General features: G+C 34.0%; 2 protein-coding genes and 4 non-coding genes across 6 annotated transcripts; all 6 read left to right on the plus strand.

Moving 5' to 3' along the window:
* Positions 1–1775: 1775 nt before the first annotated feature.
* LOC104213524 (protein CURVATURE THYLAKOID 1D, chloroplastic) lies at positions 1776–5470 on the plus strand. Its single transcript, XM_009763039.2, has 5 exons — positions 1776–2087; positions 3042–3349; positions 4757–4861; positions 4963–5034; positions 5204–5470. Exons 1-5 carry the CDS (start codon positions 1958–1960, stop codon positions 5273–5275), a joined length of 687 nt encoding a protein of 228 aa, XP_009761341.1. The 5' UTR covers positions 1776–1957; the 3' UTR covers positions 5276–5470.
* Positions 3488–3572, plus strand: LOC138869889 (small nucleolar RNA snoR128). The gene has a single exon (XR_011400139.1). It is a non-coding gene; the product is annotated as a small nucleolar RNA snoR128 (small nucleolar RNA).
* On the plus strand, positions 3863–3948 carry LOC138869886 (small nucleolar RNA snoR128). The gene has a single exon (XR_011400136.1). It is a non-coding gene; the product is annotated as a small nucleolar RNA snoR128 (small nucleolar RNA).
* On the plus strand, positions 4052–4137 carry LOC138869888 (small nucleolar RNA snoR128). Its single transcript, XR_011400138.1, has one exon. It is a non-coding gene; the product is annotated as a small nucleolar RNA snoR128 (small nucleolar RNA).
* Positions 4238–4323, plus strand: LOC138869887 (small nucleolar RNA snoR128). The gene has a single exon (XR_011400137.1). It is a non-coding gene; the product is annotated as a small nucleolar RNA snoR128 (small nucleolar RNA).
* Positions 5471–9411: 3941 nt separating the features above from the next.
* Positions 9412–21342, plus strand: LOC104213525 (uncharacterized). The gene is made up of 22 exons (XM_009763041.2): positions 9412–9644; positions 9981–10353; positions 11186–11403; positions 11498–11554; positions 11656–11790; positions 12029–12147; positions 12235–12540; positions 12905–12992; positions 13086–13191; positions 13282–13395; positions 13954–14117; positions 14221–14341; positions 16575–16799; positions 16911–17101; positions 17972–18139; positions 18219–18324; positions 18862–18999; positions 19266–19427; positions 19528–19728; positions 19899–20093; positions 20195–20266; positions 20859–21342. Exons 2-22 carry the CDS (start codon positions 10015–10017, stop codon positions 21009–21011), a joined length of 3378 nt encoding a protein of 1125 aa, XP_009761343.1. The 5' UTR covers positions 9412–9644; positions 9981–10014; the 3' UTR covers positions 21012–21342.
* Positions 21343–22662: the final 1320 nt, after the last annotated feature.

Genomic DNA, 22662 nt, shown 5'->3' on the forward strand with positions numbered 1-22662 from the left:
ATAATAAAAATATGTAATAATAAAAGTCCTCTGAGCAACATAGTGAAATGTTAAAAATAGAAAGAAATTTCTCATGTAGAAATTTTTCAATAATTAAAATAAAATAGAAAAAATATCGTTAATAGACGTAATACAAAATAAAAAATATTAAAACATTAGATAAAAAAATAAATGAGGAAAACTAATCAAAACATCATAGTATAAAAAATATACAAAACAGGGCACAGAAATTTTAAAAATAAAATAAAGTAGGAAATACAAAATTATTATTTATATATTAAATATTCGAAAAAACTGTTAACAATATAAGAATCAAAAAAATTTAAAAAGTAGGATAAATAAAAATATATATCGATATATAAAATGAAGTAATGGACAAGGATACTAACCCATTAGTAAAAGCTTTTATATCTATGTAATAATACGAAATAGCCGATAATGTAATAAATCAAAATAATAAACAAAAAAGTTAATTAAAGCTATATAATTAGTTTTCTTTAATTTTATTATTTTATTTTTGGTTACACTGCATTAAAGATATAAAATAACAGTTGAAATTTTATTAAAATAATACGATTAATATTTTTTTAGTGTTATTCGCGCATTGCGCGGGTTCTAATACTAGCATACTATTAAAGAGCAGTGGTATTCCAAATAATTTCTAATAATATACCAACATTTAATCATAAAATAGAATAAACTATTAATGCGATATTCTATTAAAGTGTGTTGGTTTGAATATTTTATTCTAATATTTTTTTTTGTTTGAATATTATATTCCAAATTAGAATATTGCGATATGTTTAATTTGAATATTGCATACCAATTTAAAATATTGTGGTATGCTTGATTTGAATATCATATTCTTTATTAGAATATTGTGGGATGTTTGATTTGAATATTGTACTCCAATTTAAAATATTGTGGTATGCTTGATTTCTAATAATACTGAAAGTTTCTTTCCGCCATTGTTGTCACCAACATTTCGTCTTTTTAGACCCGGAACCCTAGTTTCTATCCTGTCGTATTCTTTCGCCATCATCCTTTTTGGATGCTCGAACTTTAGAATTTTGAGATCGTACTTTCGCAAATCTAACATTATCATCCCTTTTGGAAGCCGATTCATAGATTGCATGTGGAGTTTCATCCAATAATTTCATTTCTCCCGATTGAATTTCAATGAGAGAAGAAACTTTATCGCCCTTTTCAAGTATTTTTTCAGTGCTATGGAAAGCCAATTTTCTTTTCATCCTTTCCTTAACTTTTTGATTGTTATTTGCTTGAGAAGAAAAACTTGAAAAGAAGTGATTGTGTGATCGAACTAGTAAGAAGGAATAGATGTTTGCACGATGCTTACTACAATTTTGAGAAAAATATAATATTATCCCAATTAAGTGTTGATTGAAGATATCCTAAAAGAATCTGGAGGAGATAATCTAATCTCTTAAAATATGGGATATGTTTAATGACATATAATGATATTAAAAATTTAAGAAGTAAATAAAGTTTTATAAAATAGGTATAAAATATAAAATAAATATTTTAAAGGTATATGAAGTTAACTGGTGTTTTTAATGGGTAGACCACGTAGATTATCCAAACTTTTTCTTGCATCCATAAAGTCCAAAGTTTCCTAATTCTCCCAAAGAAAGAAAAAAAGCCCAAAAGTGAGAACGGTGGTCCTAAGGTTGTAGCTTCAAGAAAGCCCATGTTCAAGGCCCAATCCATAAATAGCAAAGAAGATATTTTATTACTGTACTTCCAGTCTCTGCTTCACTCATTTTACCTGGCTGACATTACGAGGATTACACACACACACACAGTGAGCCCAGTACCACTACCACCACCACACCTAAAACCCTAGCACTCTCTCTCCCACATTCTTCTTCTATATAAAGCTGAATTTTTCCCTCTCCATCTCACTCCAGTATTTAGGGTTTAAGCAGTAGCTGAAAAAATGGAGCTGTGTACACCTCAAACCTTCTCGAACCTTCCAAATCACCGGCTTATCAATCCTAACCACGCTCATTTTCAGTGGAAAGCCTCTCTTCTTCTCAAAAAGCCCCTAAAGTCTCGCTTCAACCAAGGTATAACTTCTTAAATTTTTTTAAAGCTCAATATTTTTTTGTTGCTTGCTGTTCAAATGCTAATGAGAAGTTGAGAACCGTCCAATTTCCGATACATAGTTTATATATTGGGTGTAAGGTTGAATTTTTCATTTCTAAACAATAGTTTTATTAAGTTCTAATTTATAGTTAGTTGAGAATATATTTTAGATGTTTTCACTTTGAATGTAGCTTTCTAGTAGTGGTTTAGCCTTTTAGAGATCTATACGTTTGGAAAATATAAAGAACTTCTGATACATTTTATTTGTATTTGCATAATATTGATATGCTAGGAGTTAGATGGAGTAATATGGTCAATGATGATACATATAGCCGACCTAACTTGTTTGGGACTGAGGTGTAGTAGTTGTTATTGTAAGTTCTAATTTAAGATTACATAGTTAATATTTGCACAAGTCTGTTTTACTTTTTTTGTATGGTCGCTAGGTTATTGGGCTCATGAATGTTTTCAAGTTGGGTTTTTGTTTTCTGTCTTAATGACAGGATTCAAAACTTCCACTAACTGTGCGAAAAATAATACTATATCCTTTGTCGGTAAGAGCTTGCTTCAATCAGATTTTTTCTTACTTAGAGGCTGCTATGTTTTTGTAATTTGTCTGCAAGCTCCAATAGCGACTTTATCAAAGTAAAATGTAGTTATTTGGCATTGTTTTTCAATCAGGGAGCAATATGGAGTGTAGCGTATGGGCTCGGATCTGAACCCATTAGCTTTGACTGATGACCCAAACCTTGTATATGTGTTAAGAAATCCACAAAATAAGAGCAAAATTTAAGATCCAAACTCAATTATAAGCACTTGATGTTGCTGTCCTAGAATCCCAACCACAAAATTCAAAATTTGCCTCTTGTTTGATTGAATAATTGAGATGGAAGAGTGACTGTTTGCCATATTATGGTCTTGTGTTTATATTTCAGGATTGCTTTACCGTACGGGTTCAGCTATTAGATCAGCATCAGAGGAATCGTCAAGTTTTACAAGCCCTTATGAGTTATATGTACCTCCTCAGGTTGAAAATAAAGATGATGGGGCTGTTCAGAGTGAAGCACCAATTCAAGATTCTGGGAAAGACAAAGAGACGGACGCTTATGCATCTTTGATATATGAACCTCCCAAAGTTGAAGAGAAAGGTGATGGAGTTGTTCAAGCTGAATCAACAATAGAAGATTCTCCTCTGGACTTTGATTCGCAACTGCCCAAGTTATTTGATAAGCTAAATATTAAGGTATGTTCCATTTTCTTGGAGTTTGCTGTCTCATTAGAAGTTTGCTGAAATCACAATTTGCTGTGTATTGGCTCTTTGACTAATCACTTTGATTTTTCCCTCTTTTGATTAATGATCTCCTTATTACTAAAAAGTAGACAACTATGATTATACTCAGAACTTGTTGAAAGTTTTGATACTTGATGAAACCATCAACAGTAATGTTGATCCTGAGCAGCAGTTAACTGATCAGTCGTATCTTAATCACTTCTTCTAGTCTTTATTTTCAAAAGTTAGTGAAATACACGTTCAATTGCAGGACATGTTTCATCAAAATGTAAATGGTTTCTATTGGATACAAATAATTTTGCTGTTTAATAAAATTCCAGTGGAGGTGTTTTCTCACTTCACCAGTTCCCTTACAAACATGATACTACCATTTTCCTGTGAGGATCATCTTGCAAAATTTCTTTTTATTTTTTCTACTTTTCACTAAATAATTCAATAGAGGTAATGTTTAGTGATTAGAAATGGTTGCTGTGATGAATTCAGCTTTTGAAAGTCGTTAGACTTGATGATGCATCGGCAATCATGTCGATTCTGAGCGGTTAACTGAGCAACCTCACTTTCCATGGCATTCTTATAGTATCATACCGTCCTTCTGTTCTTCTCTAAAAATAATTATTCCTCAATATAGAGGTAATATTTGGTGATTAAATCTGGTTGCTGTGATGAATTCAGCTTTTGAAAGTCGCAAGGCTTGAAGATGCATCGGCAATCATGTCGATTCTGAGCGGTTAACTGAGCAGCCTCACCTTCCATGCCATTCTTTTAGTTTCATACTGTCCTTCTGTTCTCCTCTCATAATAATTATAAAATATAGAGGTAATATTGAGTGATTAAATCTGGTTGCTGTGATGAATTCAGCTTTTGAAAGTCGCGAGGCTTGAAGATGCATCGGCAATCATGTCGATTCTGAGCGGTTAACTGAGCAACCTCACCTTCCATGTGATTCTTTTAGTATCGTACTGTCCGTCTGTCCTCTTCTCATAATTCTCCCTTTCTCTGTGCTGTTGTTGTGGCTCCTGTGATATGCATATACTAAGTGTGCAATGCTCCTTTTTTTCTTCTTTATGCAATGTACTTGGTGAATTAGTAATGAAAAAAGATTTTCTTTTCACTGTAGCTGAACTTGTCAACATGCAAATGCGACATGTCTATGGAACTTCTTTGTAGCTTAAATGTAAATATGTCCAAAAGCTATGTGTATATGATGCTCATCTTGTAGTAACATGGAAAATTTAAAGAAACTAGCCATCTTTGCTGTCATTTTTGCTATTTCATTCTGTTTGATTAAAAAATTTCTTGCCTTGTCTACATACTGAGATTTCCTTTCAAGTGTTAACGCAATGAGTTCCTACTTTCCAGTTTGATCCTGAAGATTCCTCTTCAATTATCCTCTTTGGTGGTGCTGCTGTCACTGCTCTTTGGTTGACGACTGCTATTGTTGGAGCCATCGATTCTATTCCTTTGGTTCGTACTTTCCTCTCTAAAGATTGACGTTTTTGTTATTTTAATATGTTCTGGGCTCTGTTGCTGACATCTATATGCGTTGCTACTGTATGATTTTTCAGTTTCCTAAATTACTCGAAGTGGTGGGTCTTGGCTACACTGTCTGGTTTAGTACCCGCTATCTACTTTTCAAGGTATGACTGCACTATCATAAATTTCTCAAGTTGCTGCAGCAAATCAATCTATAACAGTCCCTCTAGTTTGGATTTTACCAGTTTGAATCATCTTTATAAAATTATCCCCGGAAGTTTTACCTTTACTTGTTTCTAACTGTTTCATATTCATATGATATTGTATCTGCAGAAAAATAGGGATGAGCTAGCTGCTAAAATTGAGGAGCTTAAGCAGGAGGTATTAGGGTCGAATTATGATTGATTAACGTCGAAAGAACTTCTGTTCCTTTTAGTTTTGTGCACAAGGGAGCTGTATCTTAGTAGAAGAGATTTATCTCCATAGAAATTGGCTGGCACTCTTTCATGCCAATGTGTGAATAATAGAAATTTTCGTATATATGCTTTTATTTTCTTTGAAAGATCGAACTCATTTCTATGAAATAGTTCAAGTTTTCTACACCAAGAAGTTAGATTCAATGATTCAGAGCTAGGTCACAGTTGTTTTTCTGATTTGCAATCCTTGGGCAGTTCTACTAATTTGATCGAATTTGTGTAGATGCTAACTTGACTTTCTACTCCTATGTATGTGCGTGCCCCATGGTCAGAGGCTCCTATGATCCAATAATTATTGGATGTACCTTTGCAAGCAAAATTGGCGGTTCAAATTCTATTTGGACGATCTTGTTTTTGGCACGGAATACAAATATATACCTGAAAATCACTAAAAAATCTAAAAAGAATATAATTTTGAAGTTATAATTTCTAAAGTGTAGTGAGTTCATGATAAGATATTAAATTTAAACATTGTCAAATATAAATTTTAGATACACGTCTTTATAATAGTGCAGTCTCTGTCTAACGTGTCCTAGTTTTTGTATGAAACTTCAAGAAAAGAAAGGAAAATGTTCATCGGCAAAATTAGACGTTTTACATTTGTATATACAGTAATTATTAACAATCTTAAATCTATTTGTTTACCTAAATTAGAACTCTTCTTTGTAGGTTGGGACTTTGGGTTTGAGACTTTCAAAAGATCAACACGAGATAAAATTAAGAACGAAGAGAGTAAATATTGACATCCTATCCCAAAAATGGCACACCCTTAATTTTAGCCGGTTTGGCCAAGCAAAAATCAGCTTATTTTGAAAAGTGTTTTTTTTTAAAAATGTTTTTTTCAAAAATATTTTTGGTGAGAAACAGTTTGTGTTGGGCTAATTAGTTTGAAAAGTACGAGCAACAATTAGTGTTTGGTCAAGCTTTAAAAAACTGCTTCTAAGTGTATTTTTCTCAAAAGTGCTTCTCAGAAAAGTGCTTTTGGAGAGAAACTACTTTTTTCTGGTTCTCCAAAACTGTTTCTGCTTCCTCTCAAAAACATTTTTTTTTCCTTCCAAAAGTTTAGCCAAACACCTCAATTTTTAGCCAAAAGTGCTTTTGGCCAAAAAAAGCATTTTTAGCCAAAAGTGCTTTTGGCCAAAAAAAGCATTTTTAGCCAAAAGTGCTTTTGGCCAAAAAAAACATTTTTAGCCAAAAAGAAGCTTAAAATTCTCTCTTCGTAAAAGATATATTCCCCTAGGTCGCTTCCGGAAATGATGACCCGATTTTATTTTATTTTTAATACTTTTTAAATATTCCAATTGACTACCTGATTTTTGTAAATAGAAATTTCACGTAGGAGGTGGCTACTACAAATCGTGACCAGATTTTTTCAAAAAAAGAATCTCGAGGTTGCTGCTTGAAGCAACGACCTGTTTTTTTTTTTTTTTAAAAGAATTTTAATTGGTTTCAAAAGCGACCTGATTTATCTTTTTAGCAAATATATATATATATATATATATATATATTTGTGAAACAACGACATGTATTTTTATTTTTATTTTATTTATAAATAACTTTTCTTTAAAGTGTCTTTTCGCCCCTTAAAGATCTCTTATTTCTTAATTTGGCGTGGTAGAGTTATCCGGAACTTATGATAACAGGAGATAACAAATACCTGATAAAATAATCATGACGTGTATAAACTTACCGAATATCACCTTATAAAGATAAGAAATAGAAAGGAAAAAAGAAGAAGAGTACACAATCTAACGTGAAAACCGGGACCGATAGTGTAGTGTGCACTTTTATATGGTGAAATTAAAAAATAGTAAGATTTACAAGTGATAATTGAAAAATAGCCATAATTTTAAAAATAATTGAAATTTAGTCATTTTTCATATAAAGATAAATTTGAACGAAAATACTATTCAAAATTCGGAAAATATTTTAGCATGATATACTGGAGTTCCAGCATTATATACTGGAGTTCCAGTATAATATACCGGTCCAGCATAATATGTTGGAAGTCCATACACAAGTGTTCCAATCTCCACTATATTATGCTGGAACTTCCGGTGTGTTAGAAGTTCCAACATAATATGCTGAAAAGTTCATACACAGGTGCATCAATCTCCAATATATTATGCTGGAACTTTCCGTGTGTTGGAGTCTAGCATAATATGCTGGAAGTTCATACACATGTGCACCAATCTCCAGTATATTATGCTGAAACTTTCCGTGTTGAAGCAAAATAGAGGCTATTTTTCAATAACTTTGCAAATATTAACTATTTTTCAATTACTAGTCCGAAAACTGGCTAGCCCATGCTATTTTCTCCTTTGTATGCACTACTAAGTCAAATCACAATGGGTCACCAGTATTTGATAAGTTCTGAATTGACTCATTAAATCCCAAACTAAATATGACAATGTAATTAACTTCCTTAAAACTTAGCATTTAGTAGCTCTATTCTTTGCATCTTAATGTTCATTGAAGCTTTTGACGGCCTTGAATACAAGTCTTAATCCATTTTATTGATCAGTTCACCTAAAAACAAATGACTTTTTATAAACTCAGAAAAGCATAAATTGTTTTTTTCAATATATTTCAAGAAAACATATAGTCAATAACTAAAGAAAAAAACTTAATCAAATAGTCATTATAGTTATAATTAAATGATTTCAACTTTAAATGACAAACGTAAAGGGTCAAAGGAGTAGAAAGTGTTTAATTAAAAATGAGTCCATTATTCTTTTTCGCATATATAACGAGAGAAAATATTATGATAGCAACCTTAATTCGACCAAAAAATTTCTAGAATAAGTAGACAATAATCCATTATTTATTTTTGAGATTCAGACCAAAAAGTTAAGGGATGCAAGTAAAAAGGAAAAACATTAGTGCAAAAAGACACATTTTAATACTCAAAGGAATCTATTTTTAGATCTTTCCAAATCACAAAACATTTAATAATAATATTTTCTTTTTTCTGAAACCTTTCTTAGTCAATAAGATAAAGCACCGAATGATCTAAATATTAGATTGTCCCTTTCATACATTCTCTCACCTATCAGTCAACTTGAAAATAGAAAATAATTTCCTCCAAACAAATAAAATAGCAAAACAATACAATTTTTTTTTTTAAAAAAAAAGGTAGCACAGAAACTCGGTGCACCCAACTGTAACCAACACCGCTTCCCCCGCGGCAAAAACGCGCCATTAAACGACCGACCGTTATTACAAGGCAAACATGCCCTTGCCACGTCATACTCACGTTACTTTCGTTACGTCTCCGTCAACCTCTTTTTCATTTTTATTCTTCCTTTTTCTCCGTCAATCTCTGCCTTTTTTTCTTCTTTTTTCATTTTACATAATTACTAGTAAACGGCAAAACACTTATATAATCAAGTTATTTAAAAGAAAATAAGATATAATTTTTATTCAATATAAAATAAACAACGAGTAATCTACTATAATAAGTACACCATAGCAATGTACAAGACCTCAAAGTTTCAAATGGATGACATAACCTATATAACAGAAATTTTTTGAGTCGAACAGACAGAATTAATATTATGATTAAGAGATGTTAAAATATAAAAAAATATAATTTCAGCGGCCTTAAGTACATGCCGAGGATTAATAATAGTCTTAACATTGTTCTCAATACTCATGAGAAATTTCTAAAGGAATTTAAGTTATATGTTCAAACAATATAAGAAATTTAACCTTTTGTTTATTTTTATTAAACAAAATACATATTACATGTAATAATTACTCTTTAAATTACTCAATTATATATATATTTTTGCATAAACTAATCTCTTTTTGAAATCTTTTTCTCTCATAATTTTCACTTATTTCCATTTTCTCCCTCCAACCTCTTTTTATTTATTTATTTATGAAAAAGTGAAAAAACAAAAAGGAAAACACCATTAAATGTTTTATGCTCGAGAGTGAGAAAGAGGGTTTTCCTTCTAACTTGCTGTCATTTTCACACCTCAGTCCAAAGTGCATTACAATCTGTCATATACATGCACATAAAGAGAAAAAGTTCAATTCTTTTGCTTATTTATTTATTTTCTTCTGTCTTTTTCTTTGCCTTTTTAGTCAAATTTTTTATAGTTTGCTTTATTTCCAGTTCCTGGTTATTTATGGCAACTTAACTTTGCTTATTACACTAAAAATCTTGATTTCTTAGGAAAGATCGGAAAATTGGGACAATTGAGAAATTGGGTGTGAATTAAAAAGAGAATCTTTAGAACTGTGATTTGCTCAATTTTTCTCATTAAAGAACTGGGCTTTCTTTGCTCTTTGTAAGTTCTGCTTACTTTTTTTTTTGATTTTTGCTGTTAACCATTTTCATTCCTCTCATTGTTTATGTATTTTTCTGTGGTATTTTCATGGTTTATTTAGTGGAAAATCCCTAATCACAATGTTAAAACTGTCTATTATTTGTGAGAACTGAAAAAAGATTGTATTTTTATTTGTTTTTTTACTTGTTTTGTTGCAACAATGCTTTTAACTAGCTCTGGGTGATTAATGTCATATGTTATTTGTGAGAATAGAAAAAAGATTGTATTTTTATCTGTTTTGTGCTTGTTGTGTTTGAGTTTTTGTGATAAATTGAATACCCCTTGATTTGGAATTAGGTAGGAGATAGTGTGAAGAACAGATTACTTTACAATGTATACTCAGAGGATGCCATCTGATTCTATTCTTGGCCGAAAAAATGATGGATTGGGCTTTGGAATACTATGTGGTTCTAAGTTTCAAGCTGGGCTTTTTCCTTCTGGTAATGAAAATGGGTGGGGGTCTGATATGGATACTGGTTCTGATTCGGACGGTGAGGTTTATGGTGGACATTACTCAGTTGAAACTTCACCTCAAGATGATAAGTTTCACAATGTTGGTATTCTAAAGAAGAACAATTTTGAGAGTGTGCAGCCTGGTTATGGAGTTAAAAAACCATCAAATTCTGTTGCAAGTTCTAAAACTACAGCTTCGGTGCCATTTTCGAGACAGGTTTGCAGTTCTACTTTTGCCTCTTGGTAAACAATGCAGGACTAGTGAGTGGAAGCTTGGGATAGTTTTCTACTTGTTGAGTGAGATAAAGAACTGAAGCCACTTTGAAATCTTCTTGGAGATTACTTTAATACTCAACCTGGTATCATTGTGAATGAATAAGACTTAATTTGAGGCAAAATTTATGTTTGGCTTGTTTATGCTTCTGCTTCTCGTGAGATACAATAGTTATAGTCTCTTATGAGGACCCATGGCGGAGCCAGAGTGCCGACTACTTGATTCAAATCCTGTATTTATCTTAAAAAATTCATGGAATATATACAAACTATTAATGTAGAATCCAGTAACTTAAAAGGATTAGAGTCCTGAACCCATAAGCTTGAAATCCTGGCTCCGCCTCTGCATTGGATGGCTATTAATGAGACTCTAAAGTTACCAGGAAAGTGGAGATAACATCTAACAAGTTTGTTTTGGGATTGTTAATCAGAGGAATCCCATTTTTCTCTAAACTTATTTCTCTGCATGAGTAGGGTGCTGATTGCCGCTACTTATTATACCAAGTATCTTGGGTTTCCATTTGGCATAAGTTTCCCAAGAAGGTGGACTGAAAGTTTAAACCTTTAAAACCATTTGCGAGAAGGTGGACCAGAAGTATAAGTCTCTGATTGGTTCGTTGTTTGGCTATAAACTACGATCATATGTGTCTACATAACTACGTATCTGTGTAACTGTTACAATGAGGATCAAGTACTCTGTTCCTTTTGTAGTAACCTTTCATATGCGAATATGTTACTCTTATTCTGTCTACTAATTCTGTTCTATGCTGAAGCAGAGCCTGAAGTTGTCCAATGGGGATATTCCCAGTGCACCGCCATTAGGTGTTTCACTACAACAGCGTGATCAAGTTGCTGAGCAACGTAAAACTTTTGTGGCAGATGATATCTCCTTCCCAGAAATATCAGGTTGTTCTGTAGCTATGGATGAAGCTAAAGCATATAAAGCTGCATCGGCAGGTGCTGCAAAAGATGGACAGTCTGATCCGTCCGGAAGGTATGAACCATGACATGTTTTTTTTTTTTTTTTTTTCTGAATAATCCTCGAGGAATTTGAATGCATAAAGTGACAACCTTGTTGTCATTCTCAGGGTTGGTGGTGTGCCTTCTAATTCTTCATCTGCCGTCTTTCCAACATATCATGCAAGGTATTTCACTCCGAGTGGTCTAAAATTTTTCTATCATAAAGTTTCTGCTAGGAGTATTTGATGTATTTATCATCTTCTTTTGTAATTTGAGTTGGATATAGTGTACGAGGTAGTTGGCAAGCTTTCGTTGCTTATGAGGCATGTGTTCGACTATGCCTTCACTCATGGGCAAAGGGTTGCCACGAGGCTCCAGCTTTCTTGGAAAATGAATGTGCCTTGTTGCGAGATGGTTTTGGGTGCGTTTCGTTCCAACACTTTTGCTCTATTTCTGTTTCCAATTAATTGTCAACTTATAGCAGAAAGTTTGAGTTGCACTTTTATTTTAATAATGATTTGGTCGTTGGTGCTGCATACTGAATCTATACAGTGTACAATGTTTGATTTGTAATGTTTTTGCAAATTGTAATAGCATGTCGGTTCATCCCGTGCATTTATTTATTTGTAATTCTTGACCTTATGTTGCAAATATTTCAGCGTAAGGCAAGGATTGTTACAATCGGAGGAAGAGCTATTGAAGAAAAAGTCCTTGGAACTTGTCGGTGAGGGAGCCTCGATGAAGCCAAAGAAAACTTTTGGCAAGCTGAAAGTACAAGGTGCTTTAGAGGTTTCATGTTAAAGTTTTGATGGCTTCTTGCTTAGACCAATCAGTTGTCAAACTGAACTGTATGATTCTCTTGTAGTGCGTAAAGTGAAAATGGCATTGGACCCACCCACGGGCTGCAGCTTTTCCACTTTGAAACCACCGAAGGTAAAACTGGAGGCTATACGTGCTCAGTTGTCCAATGTGAAATCAACTCTCAGTTCTGAGTGGGGAGCCATACGAAAAGTACGTGTGGCTCCAAGGATTCCTCCAAATGGTTCTTTATCGCGTCAAAGCTTGGCATACCTTCATGCCGGTACTCGTTATGTAAAAGACGTTTCTGAGATTTTGAAACTTGGTGTAACTACTTTACGAAGCAGTTCAACATCATATGAAGTAGTTCCAGGTATGCAACTCTTAGCTGAGTTCTTGGAGTTGTGATTATTAGCAACTTTGTTCCCCTTTTCTTCTATTCAATTGTCCTTGGTGACTGTTAAGGTGGAAAGCACTTATTATTGTCCAATTACTATGGAACTATTGGGTAGTTGACAGCCAATTTTGCATAGGATTTGGAATTGGAAAATTTGAGGAATAATGTACCATAGTTCTGTCGCATCTTTCTTCTTAGGACTTCAGAGGTTTTTGATATTTAAAACTTTGTGCCTGAGCTTCAATAACATAATATGATAAGTGTGGATTGCTGCAAAGCAGGATATTGCTGGGTTCTTTCTAGACAATGCTACTGAATTTGATTTTTTGTCTTGATGCAGAGACATACTTTTGTTCGTTGAGATTGAAAAGCTTACCTGAAGAGGACACAGTAAAAATGCAAGCTGGATCCGCTGAAACACATCTATTGTATGTGGACTTGTTTGCTCAAAGTTTAATTACTAGTACATGTTTTTCATCTTCTCGACATTGAGGGTTTATATTATCTATAATACAATTCAGCTTACCGGAGGGGCTTGGGGATGACTTAATTGTTGAAGTACATGACTCAAAGGGAAACTACTGTGGCCGTGCAGTAGCTCAGGTTGCTGATATCGCTGATGATCCGGTATACTTTCTGAATCTCATCTGTAATTATTTCTGTTATTGAGGTTTAACTTATTTGGAGGAAAATTTAATTTTGATTGCGATAATGCAGGGCGACAAACTGCGTTGGTGGTCCATATATCATGAACCAGAGCATGAACTTGTTGGAAGAGTACAACTATACATAAATTATTCTACTAGTCCTGATGAAAATAGCCACACTAAGGTATCAACAATCCTGCAAAAATCTTATTTATCTGTATTATTTGGCTGTAAAAGACTTCCAGAAGCAAACCATTGGTACTCGTCCACCTACCTTTTTCTGAATTGACAAACACAAACTTTTACTTGTGAAAGCTCAAGTATCATAGCTTTTCTCAACGAGTTCTAGATTCATATTATATGCCATCGCCAAGTTGCTTCATAACCATATGTGTGGTCATTATACACATGTTTATTTGGTGAATGTCAAATTATTGTTATTCGGAATTAGCTTTAACAAATGGTTTATTGTTATGTTCTCCATGTAAGTAGTGCCAAATAATTGAACATTTTGATAATTAGATCATCTTCTGAAGAAAGAGAAACATATTTCCAGTTTTTTGCTATGATAATTTTATAACACTGACAATGCAACATATTTTCTTAGTATATTCTGCCTAAACTAAACACGGTATATATTTGTTTATTCATAGATTTTTCTGTGTGTTCATGATTATGTGGTATGATGGATGACCAGAAATTAGGTTTCTTGAAGTTTATTTGTTGCTTATTTTTCTGCTAGGGTGGTCCTGTCGCAGAAACCGTTGCATATGATTGTGTTCTGGAAGCAGCAATGAAAGTTCAACAGTTTCAGCAGAGAAATTTGTTGCTTCATGGTGCTTGGAGATGGTTGGTAACTGAATTTGCATCATACTATGGAGTCTCAGATGCATACACTAGGCTAAGGTATGGGAGATTATTTTGGCAAATCTTTTATACTTAGTATCACTCAGAGATTTGATAAATGAACCACATGGGAATTCTGCTAAAATTCCAATTTGTGTGTTAGATATCTTTCTTATGTCATGGATGTTGCAACGCCTACAGCGGACTGTCTGAACTTGGTATATGATTTGCTACTGCCTGTGGTCTCTAAAGGCAGAGCTAAGAATACCCTAAGTCATCAAGAGGTAAGAGGATTTTGGTTTGAATTATTCGCTTTTGACTTTTTTTCCCTTTAGTTAATTGACTTATTCCATATAGTTATTAGCAGGAATAGATAGCTTAGTGGTAAGAGCTACTGTTGGGCTCCCGGGGAGGGGGCCGTTGGCAGAGTGGGGATTACCATAACAACAACAACAACAACATATCCAGTATAATCCTACAAGTGGGGTCTGGGGAGGGTAGTGTGTACGCAGACCTTACCCCTACTTGGAGAGGTAGAGAGGCTGTTTCCGATAGACCCTCGACTCAAGAGAGTGGGGATTACCATATATATGGAAAAAGATGAAAGACTTTTTTCCCTAGCCATATAATTTTTTGGAGGCAATTACAGCTTATCTCGAGAAAATAAAAAACGTCATGTTTGGTGACAGTAAAAACCGAATGTAAATGATAAAACATAGTTTGAGTGGTCAGACAGATTTGAAGTCTTTACCCGGTTTGGCCCAGGTTGTATATAATTTGAAAGAAGCCTTTCAGTCTTTAGCCCATTATTAAAGACAAACTACTAGGGTTTTTTTCTTTTCTTCTTTCTTCTTTCCCAAAATACTCAATCTCTCTTCACTCGCCTCTCTTCATTCTCCCTAAAAATTACAGAATTTTTGTACACACTCGTGATAATCCTCGCATTCTATGTCAATTAGATTTCGATTTTTGTGTTAATTGACAAAAGGAGGTTAAGGAACCACAATAAAATTTGGCATATCAGTCCAAAAACTATCAGATCTGGCCTAAAACTATCAGATCTTGCCTAAAAGAGCATCTCCGGCGACCTCGTCTCATATTTTCTTATTTCTCTTAGTTTTTGTTTCATCCTTTGCTACTGGTGAAGCCCAGATTTGAATGCCAAAATCTCGCCGGAAAAATTCAACACCAGCAACCATCGAAAACTGTAATGTGGTGATGGACAGAAGGTGTTTTCTGGTGTAAATTTGTTATAGGTTGTGTTTATACACACTTATACAATATTGTATAAATATGTATAATTGTGTATATATGCGTACAATGTTGTATAAATTAGATATATTTTTAATGTATAAGTGTGTATATACATTGTACGTGTATAATAGGCATCCATGGATGTTTGACCCTTTCTTCTTTTCTTCTTTGTGTTATTTTTCTGATATACATTATTAGAGATTGTATATATAAGTTTATACAAAGATATACATCATTATACATGTAATGCACATGTGCAGTTAAATCTAAAATTAAAATTTTATATGTTCAATCTATGTATAAATCGACTTTTCTTGTTAATTTATTTGCAAAATCATGAACGTGCAATAATTTTTTCAATTTTTATTTTTTATTTATGCTATTTGGAACTTGGAAAAGAAGAAAATTTAAGGTTTTCAAGTTGCATTATATATGAATTTGCATTTTTTTGTAGCTGGAATAGGAATATATACAAACTTGGGGAAGAAGAATAAAAAATTACCGAATTTTCGTGCTTGAAGATCTGCAGAATAAAAAAAAGAAAAAAACGCTTATTTTTGAAACTTTGGCCTATTGTTAATGGGCTACAGATTTGCAAAGTTGTAACTGGGTTATTCTGCTGCAATGTATATAGGTGAACTGTATTTTTGTGTAATTCTCCCTTGTTTAATTAAGCTGTAATAAGAGACTGTGATTTCACAAAATATGGGGTAATTTGCAATTGTCAATTGGGCAAATACGTCCATAGTGACTAGGATGGATATCTCGTATCGTAGTTACTTTATGGGTTCGGCTGCTCCAAACATAAGTTTCTGTGATCCTTCTTACGAACTCTATCTATTCTAATAGTTAAGGGAGAGTGAAGCAATTGCTTAATGAAGCCTATCACATGCTTTATCGCCCACCCTAAATACCTCTCTAACTACCTTTCTGACAAGAAAAAGGAAATTGTTAAAAATGTTACTACATTGTATAGGTAGTTCTGTTTATTTTTTTTGGATATCTTAAACAATTTTTATTCATATGAAAAAAGTGTTAAAAATGTCCACTTTCTATGAATTCTGTCCTATATTTCAGTTTTATCTTCCAAATTCATATTTCTTTTAACATGATATGCATAGGTAAGTTTTTTCAACATGATATGCACATGCAAGTTTGTGTTCCCGAATCTAGTGTTATTTTATTACTTCTCAGTTTGTCCAGGATAATGAAACGTGTTTGTATTCACTGCAATACTTTGTCTGGCCTTTTATCATGACCCAGAATCGAATTTTAGGAGAAGTTTCCGAAAAGATCGAGCTGATCGTTGCACTAGTTTTTGAGAACTACAAGTCTTTAGACGAATCATTACCATCAGGGATGGCGGATGTGTTCAGACCTGCTACTGGAGTTGCAGCTCCCGCACTGTCTCCTGCTTTGAAGCTGTATAGGCTTCTTAATGATATACTTTCTCCAGAGGCGCAGTTGAAGCTATGCAAAAATTTTCAGGTTCTGGAAACTTTCTTCCTACTTATTTTCTTTTAAAGGGAGCGGAAGATGTGAAACCTACCTTTTTTTCTGGAGAAGCTTCCTCACTTTTGCACATCAATTTTTGTGTAGATTGCCGCGAAGAAACGATCCAGAAGACACTTGGGAGAAACAGATGAATTTGTCTCCAACAACAATGATAACATATTGATGGATCCTGTGGCTCGCTCCACCGCTTACCATAAGATGGTATCACTTTGTTTGAATATCAGACGTGAAGTTCGTACTGACATGGAGATCCATAATCAGAATATACTTCCAAGGTACTTTACCCCCTTCCCTCATTGGAGTGTGGTCCTTTGTCATTCAGCTATAAAGCTGGAAATTTAGATGGTCAATACTGGTTATTTGAAGTTCGCTGGTCATTTTGCCTGTGATACCGATTTTGATGGATCAATCTATTGTTCCTTTTTCTTACTAATTTGGATAATTGAGTGACTGAACCATGTAAATACAACACAGTCTACTTATATAACAACTACAACTACTACTACTAAGCCTCAACCACAAGCTAGTTGGGGTCGTCTGTATGAATTCACGCTATCCATGCCGCTTCATTTAAACTCGTCTGAATCACAGTTTATTCATATTGGTTCAGCTTTATTGGTTCTAATCATGATTGAATATGCATATCTTTTGATTTGCATCAATTAACACCAACTTACTGACTGGTTTACTCCAAGTTGCATGCTCAATGCCTTCATTCAAGCATGGTAATTAAAGGTGCGAACCATTTTGTTGCATATATTTTGTGGAGCTTGCTTAGGAAATTAGACACTTTGCGCTTTGTGGTCCGTATGAGGAAATAAATTATTATCTCACTCACCTTCTTCATGATCTGTTCGTTTGTTCTTATGGATAAAATTTGACCTGGTCTTGTTAGTATAGAATTGTTTAGAAATATTAGTGTATTTTGTTAGTTCTTATGTAAGTCTCTCATAATTTTTTTTTAAAACTCTGGATGTTGGTCTAATCTGGACATGAGTAATCATCTCTCTTTGCTGCGAAGAAAATAAAAGAGGAAGACATTAAATAAAGACAGTGGAAAGACCTGATAGCATGTAGATTTGTTATTAGGCAATTACTATATGGAATGCCATTACTCATAGCTATTTCTGGGTAATCTTGTGTAGTTTCCTAGACCTCCCAAATCTTTCTTCAGCTATATACTCCACGGAGCTATGTAGCAGATTGCGTGCATTCCTTGTTGCATGTCCTCCCACTGGTCCCTCGTCTCCTGTAGCTGAACTCATTGTCGCGACAGCTGATCTTCAGAAGGATTTTAGTGCCTGGAACATCAGGTAATGCATGTTCGTTAGTTCAATTTTTACTGCTCGTCCTGTGTGTATGATCTTAACAGAGGTGAAAACACTTTCACAGTCCTGTCAAAGGTGGAGTTGATGCAAAAGAGTTGTTCCATCCATATATTACCCTCTGGATCAAAGAGAAGCGTCTTGCTTTGCTCGAATTCTGTAAACCTGACAAGGTATGTCAATCCCCACATTGTTGCGATTTGTCGACAATACGTTCAAGTGACTTGGCTAATGCACATAATATATGTACTGTGACTTTTGTATGCATATGGGACAGAGATGTATATCAGGGGTAGTTCGTCTTGTGTCTTTCAATTTCTAGTGGTTTTTGTTCCTACATTTTACATCTTCGATCCGACATTTTGTGCATTGCTTCATCAAGGAGAATGCTATCAGTACATTAAATATCCGACTTCCAAGTTCCAGTGGCTAAATTGTGCAATCAGTTGATAAACTTCTTCTCAGTTACAAACTAGTTGGTTCAGATGCATGAATCCGGTCTCCGTTCTACTTTACACGGGTCCATTTCCTTCCTATACTAAATAATCTGTGTTTTGTTGTGATAAGGTTACTAAATACTTTGTATTCTAAGGCAAATGAGGGGCTTAAATGCCTCGACTGTATAAGAACTTTTAAATGTGCTTAACGAGAGAGAGATCTGAACTGCTTTCTTAGAATTCTGTACCTGACTATAGTTGTATTATCTGCAGATAAAGTGGCCCTGTGTAGATGCACGGCATTCGACAACTCCTTTTGTTGATGATATCTATGAACGAATAAAGGAGACATTAGCTGAATATGATGCTGTCATAAGACGCTGGCCTGAATACCTTTTCTCGTTGGAAACTGTATGTATAAACTTTGCTCTTCAAATTCTTCATCTTCAACTCCTTTGTGCACTTGACTGCTTTTTAACTTAAGTGGTGTGGAGCATTTGGCGTTAGAAGACTTTAGAAATGTTATATCTGATTCTTAGATTAGGGATAGACTTCTAGAAAGCAAGGTTATATATGTGAAATCTCTTATTACTCACTAAAGTTCAATTAGTTTTGTCTGTTTTTCACGACTTTTTACAGTGACTAACGACACTTAAATTTCCACGTCTTTTCAAAAGGCTATATCAGATGTGGAAAAGGCGGTTATTGAAACCTTGGATAAGCACTATGCAGATGTTTTATCTCCATTAAAGGAGAATGTAATGCCCATTAAATTAGGTCTCAAGTATGTCCAAAAAATTACAAAAGGCACAGTATGTCCCTATGCAGTCTGCAAAGAGGTGAGCTCCGTGGTATTTGTGCAATAGCCTTGTAAGTGTACGAATCCTTTATTTTCTGTTTTCTACTTCCAAGAAAACAATGGTCTGAGTTATTTTTCAGCTGGGAATTCTTTTGAATTCCATGAAGAGAATGCTGGATGTTCTACGGCCGCAGATAGAACTGCAATTCAAGTCATGGGGTTCTTGCCTGCCAGATGGTGGACATGTCACCCCAGGAGAGCGTATCAGTGAAATTACAGTTATGTTGAGAACCAAATTCAGAGGTTATATGCAAGCAGTTATGGATAAACTTGTCGAAAATGTAGGTATCCTATTAGAATGCATTACAGCCTTGTGCTATTCAGTTTTTCTTTAAAATTCTTCTTTGTTGTTTGCAAGAGTTGTGATGATTCAATCAATAGCGGTTTCCTGTAATTCTAGAGTTAAAGATATCTATCGAGAGGCATCAGAATAAGCTGTTTTTATATACAGACAAGATTGCAGAGTCCCACCAAACTGAAGAAGATAATCCAAGATGCTAAGGAAGGTACACAGGAATCGGATCTACGAGTTAGGATTCAGCCGCTGAAGGATATGCTGGAAAATACAATAGAGCAACTTCATATGGTATTTGAGACACAAGTTTTCATAATTATTTGCCGAGGCTTCTGGGATCGGATGGGGCAGGTTAGTAAATAGCATTTTTGAAACAGCTAACAATGGCTTATGCAATAACTCTTCCCTAATCTCGCGCACTTTTTAAATGACTCACACATGTTTAATTGCAGGATGTGCGAAAGTTTTTGGAGGAAAAGAAAGACAATAGATCTTGGTACAAAGCATCACGAGTTGCAGTATCTGTGAGTTGATGCTACTTTTCCTCTAGTAAATTCTATCTTGTATTCTCGAATCATCACGTAGTTTGAAAGTTCGCGTTGCATGCTACTTTTTCCGCCCGTAAATTATATTATCTGCAATCTAGAATCTTCATGTTATATGAAAATAAGGAAATGGTTATCTTCTGGTTCTTTAAAGCTCAAAACGTTCATATGATAATTATGAGTCGAGGGTCTATCGGAAACAACCTCTCTACTCCCTCGGGATAGGGGTAAGGTCTGCGTACACACTACCCTCCCCAGATCCAGATCCTACTTGTGGGATTTTATTGTGTTAGTGTTGTTGTTGTTGATTTGTGAATGAATGTTTATAGAGGAGCTAATTAGATGATTCCTATCTAAACCGTTTTATATCTCTGCCTTCTCTATGTAACCAATGTTCACATCTCTCCCTCTGTTGTAAATTGTTTTTGCTACTTTTTCCAACTTTTCCGTGGAGAATAGAGGTTCTATGAAATTCCTGTTGAAAAAGAAAAAGATAAAAGAAGAGCCTATTAGCTTCCTTTGTTTGTTTACTCTGTACATTTCCCTTGATGGTTTTGTTTTCAACTTGCAGAGTTTAGATGACATATTTGGATCAGAAATGCAAAAATTTCTAGGCAATGCGCTTCAAGAGAAAGACTTGGAACCGCCTAGATCTATTGCAGATGTTCGATCCATGCTTTGTAAAGACGCTGTGAATGACAACGACAACAACTACTTTTATTAGTGTATAGCAACTTGTACATAGTATATATACAAAATGCTTCTGGATAGCAATTTCCTTACTACTTTTTGTCGCGGAAAAATATCAAGAATTGCACCACAGGAAGCGTAGAGATGAAGAGAGCGTCTTGTGAAATGGAGCCGGATTAGGGTCCCGACCAATTTTGTTAGCTACTCTTATGTTTTGGTTCTTAATGGCTGCCAATTACCATAGATCACAACTGATCATTTTTTATTCATTTAGAAAGTTGTATTAGTAGTCCTCCAAGCTTATATACTCTTGGGATATTTCTCAAATAATAACGAAAAGCATCAGTTAAGGGCCCTTGTATTAAGGATTGTTCTCTTTGAAAAAATCTTTGAGAACATGTATATTTGTATCAATATATAGAAGTAATATGTATAGACCCAAGCATCATAATCTAGTTTGCCTTTACTTTGCAAAAAGGTAAGTAACTTTCAATCGTAAAAAGGTAACCTAAATACGTGCTTGAAACTATACAGATACCAACTGGTAACCTAAAATGTTTGACTTACATAAACTTTTTGGTAATTAATCGGTAATCAAAGTCTACTGGCCTAATTAATTAGGTTTTGCATGGAATAGGTTTACTAACGGGGAAAAACACTCTTTACTAAAAAATTCTTCATTCCCAATCTGGAACATGGAACAGTACACTAAACAACTGAAAATTCCTCTAATATATACCATTGGTACAACACACAAAGCCATGTTGATTGAACAGGTTTAGGAGCATGATTTTGCTATAAGTTAAAATAATACTAGTAGATTTACATCATTTTTATGTTAGGTTTTGATTTATGTATGTGATATTAAATGATAATTAAGATAGCCAGCTTGTTTGGAGTGTTATTACGTGTCGTTTTATAATGTATCGCATTATATTGTACTGCACTGTACTATATTATTTAACGAATGCAAGGTCTGGATAGATTATATCGTTTGTCGTCGTTCCATAATGTCATGCACCAATAATATAAAGAATAAACTTGCAATAATACTATGAAAAAAAATAAGATATAGAATAGAATTATTATATAAAAAATAGGGTAAAGAATAAAATGTGATTATTTAATAATAAGGAAAGGGCAAGATGAGAGGGAAAAACAAGATAACGACGCCACCGCACTACCATAAAGTGACACTTTTCGTAATTGCATAACGATACAATAAAATTTAAGTAACAACCAAAACAAACATTATATTTAAAGTAACAATATGATATAATAAATAGGTAACAATCATCCAAACAAGCCGTAAAAAGTGAGATTAATAACTTGGAAAAATAAAACATACTCCTATTACATGATACAACTTGTTAAAATACACTAGAAATTTACTGTTTGTATATATAAATTAAATCCTTTTCATTCTTAGTCCCACATATCTGACCAGGCAGAGAATCATAGGACAAATTAAAAATCAGACAACCTACCACTCAACACGTTATTTGAAAATTAATACTCTCCGTCCAAAAATGCTTTTATCTGTAATTTTTTAATAGGTTGTCCTTAAGAATCTAGTTTCTCATATAAAATTAATATAAGTGGTGTTACTGCTTGTTAGTGGCAAACAGAATAGAGTTATTTTTAGATCCGCCCGACCATTATATGTGGCATAACATGATTGAAAA

This window comes from Nicotiana sylvestris, chromosome 5 (assembly GCF_000393655.2).
Source record: "Nicotiana sylvestris chromosome 5, ASM39365v2, whole genome shotgun sequence".
Classification (NCBI taxonomy): Eukaryota; Viridiplantae; Streptophyta; class Magnoliopsida; order Solanales; family Solanaceae; genus Nicotiana; species Nicotiana sylvestris.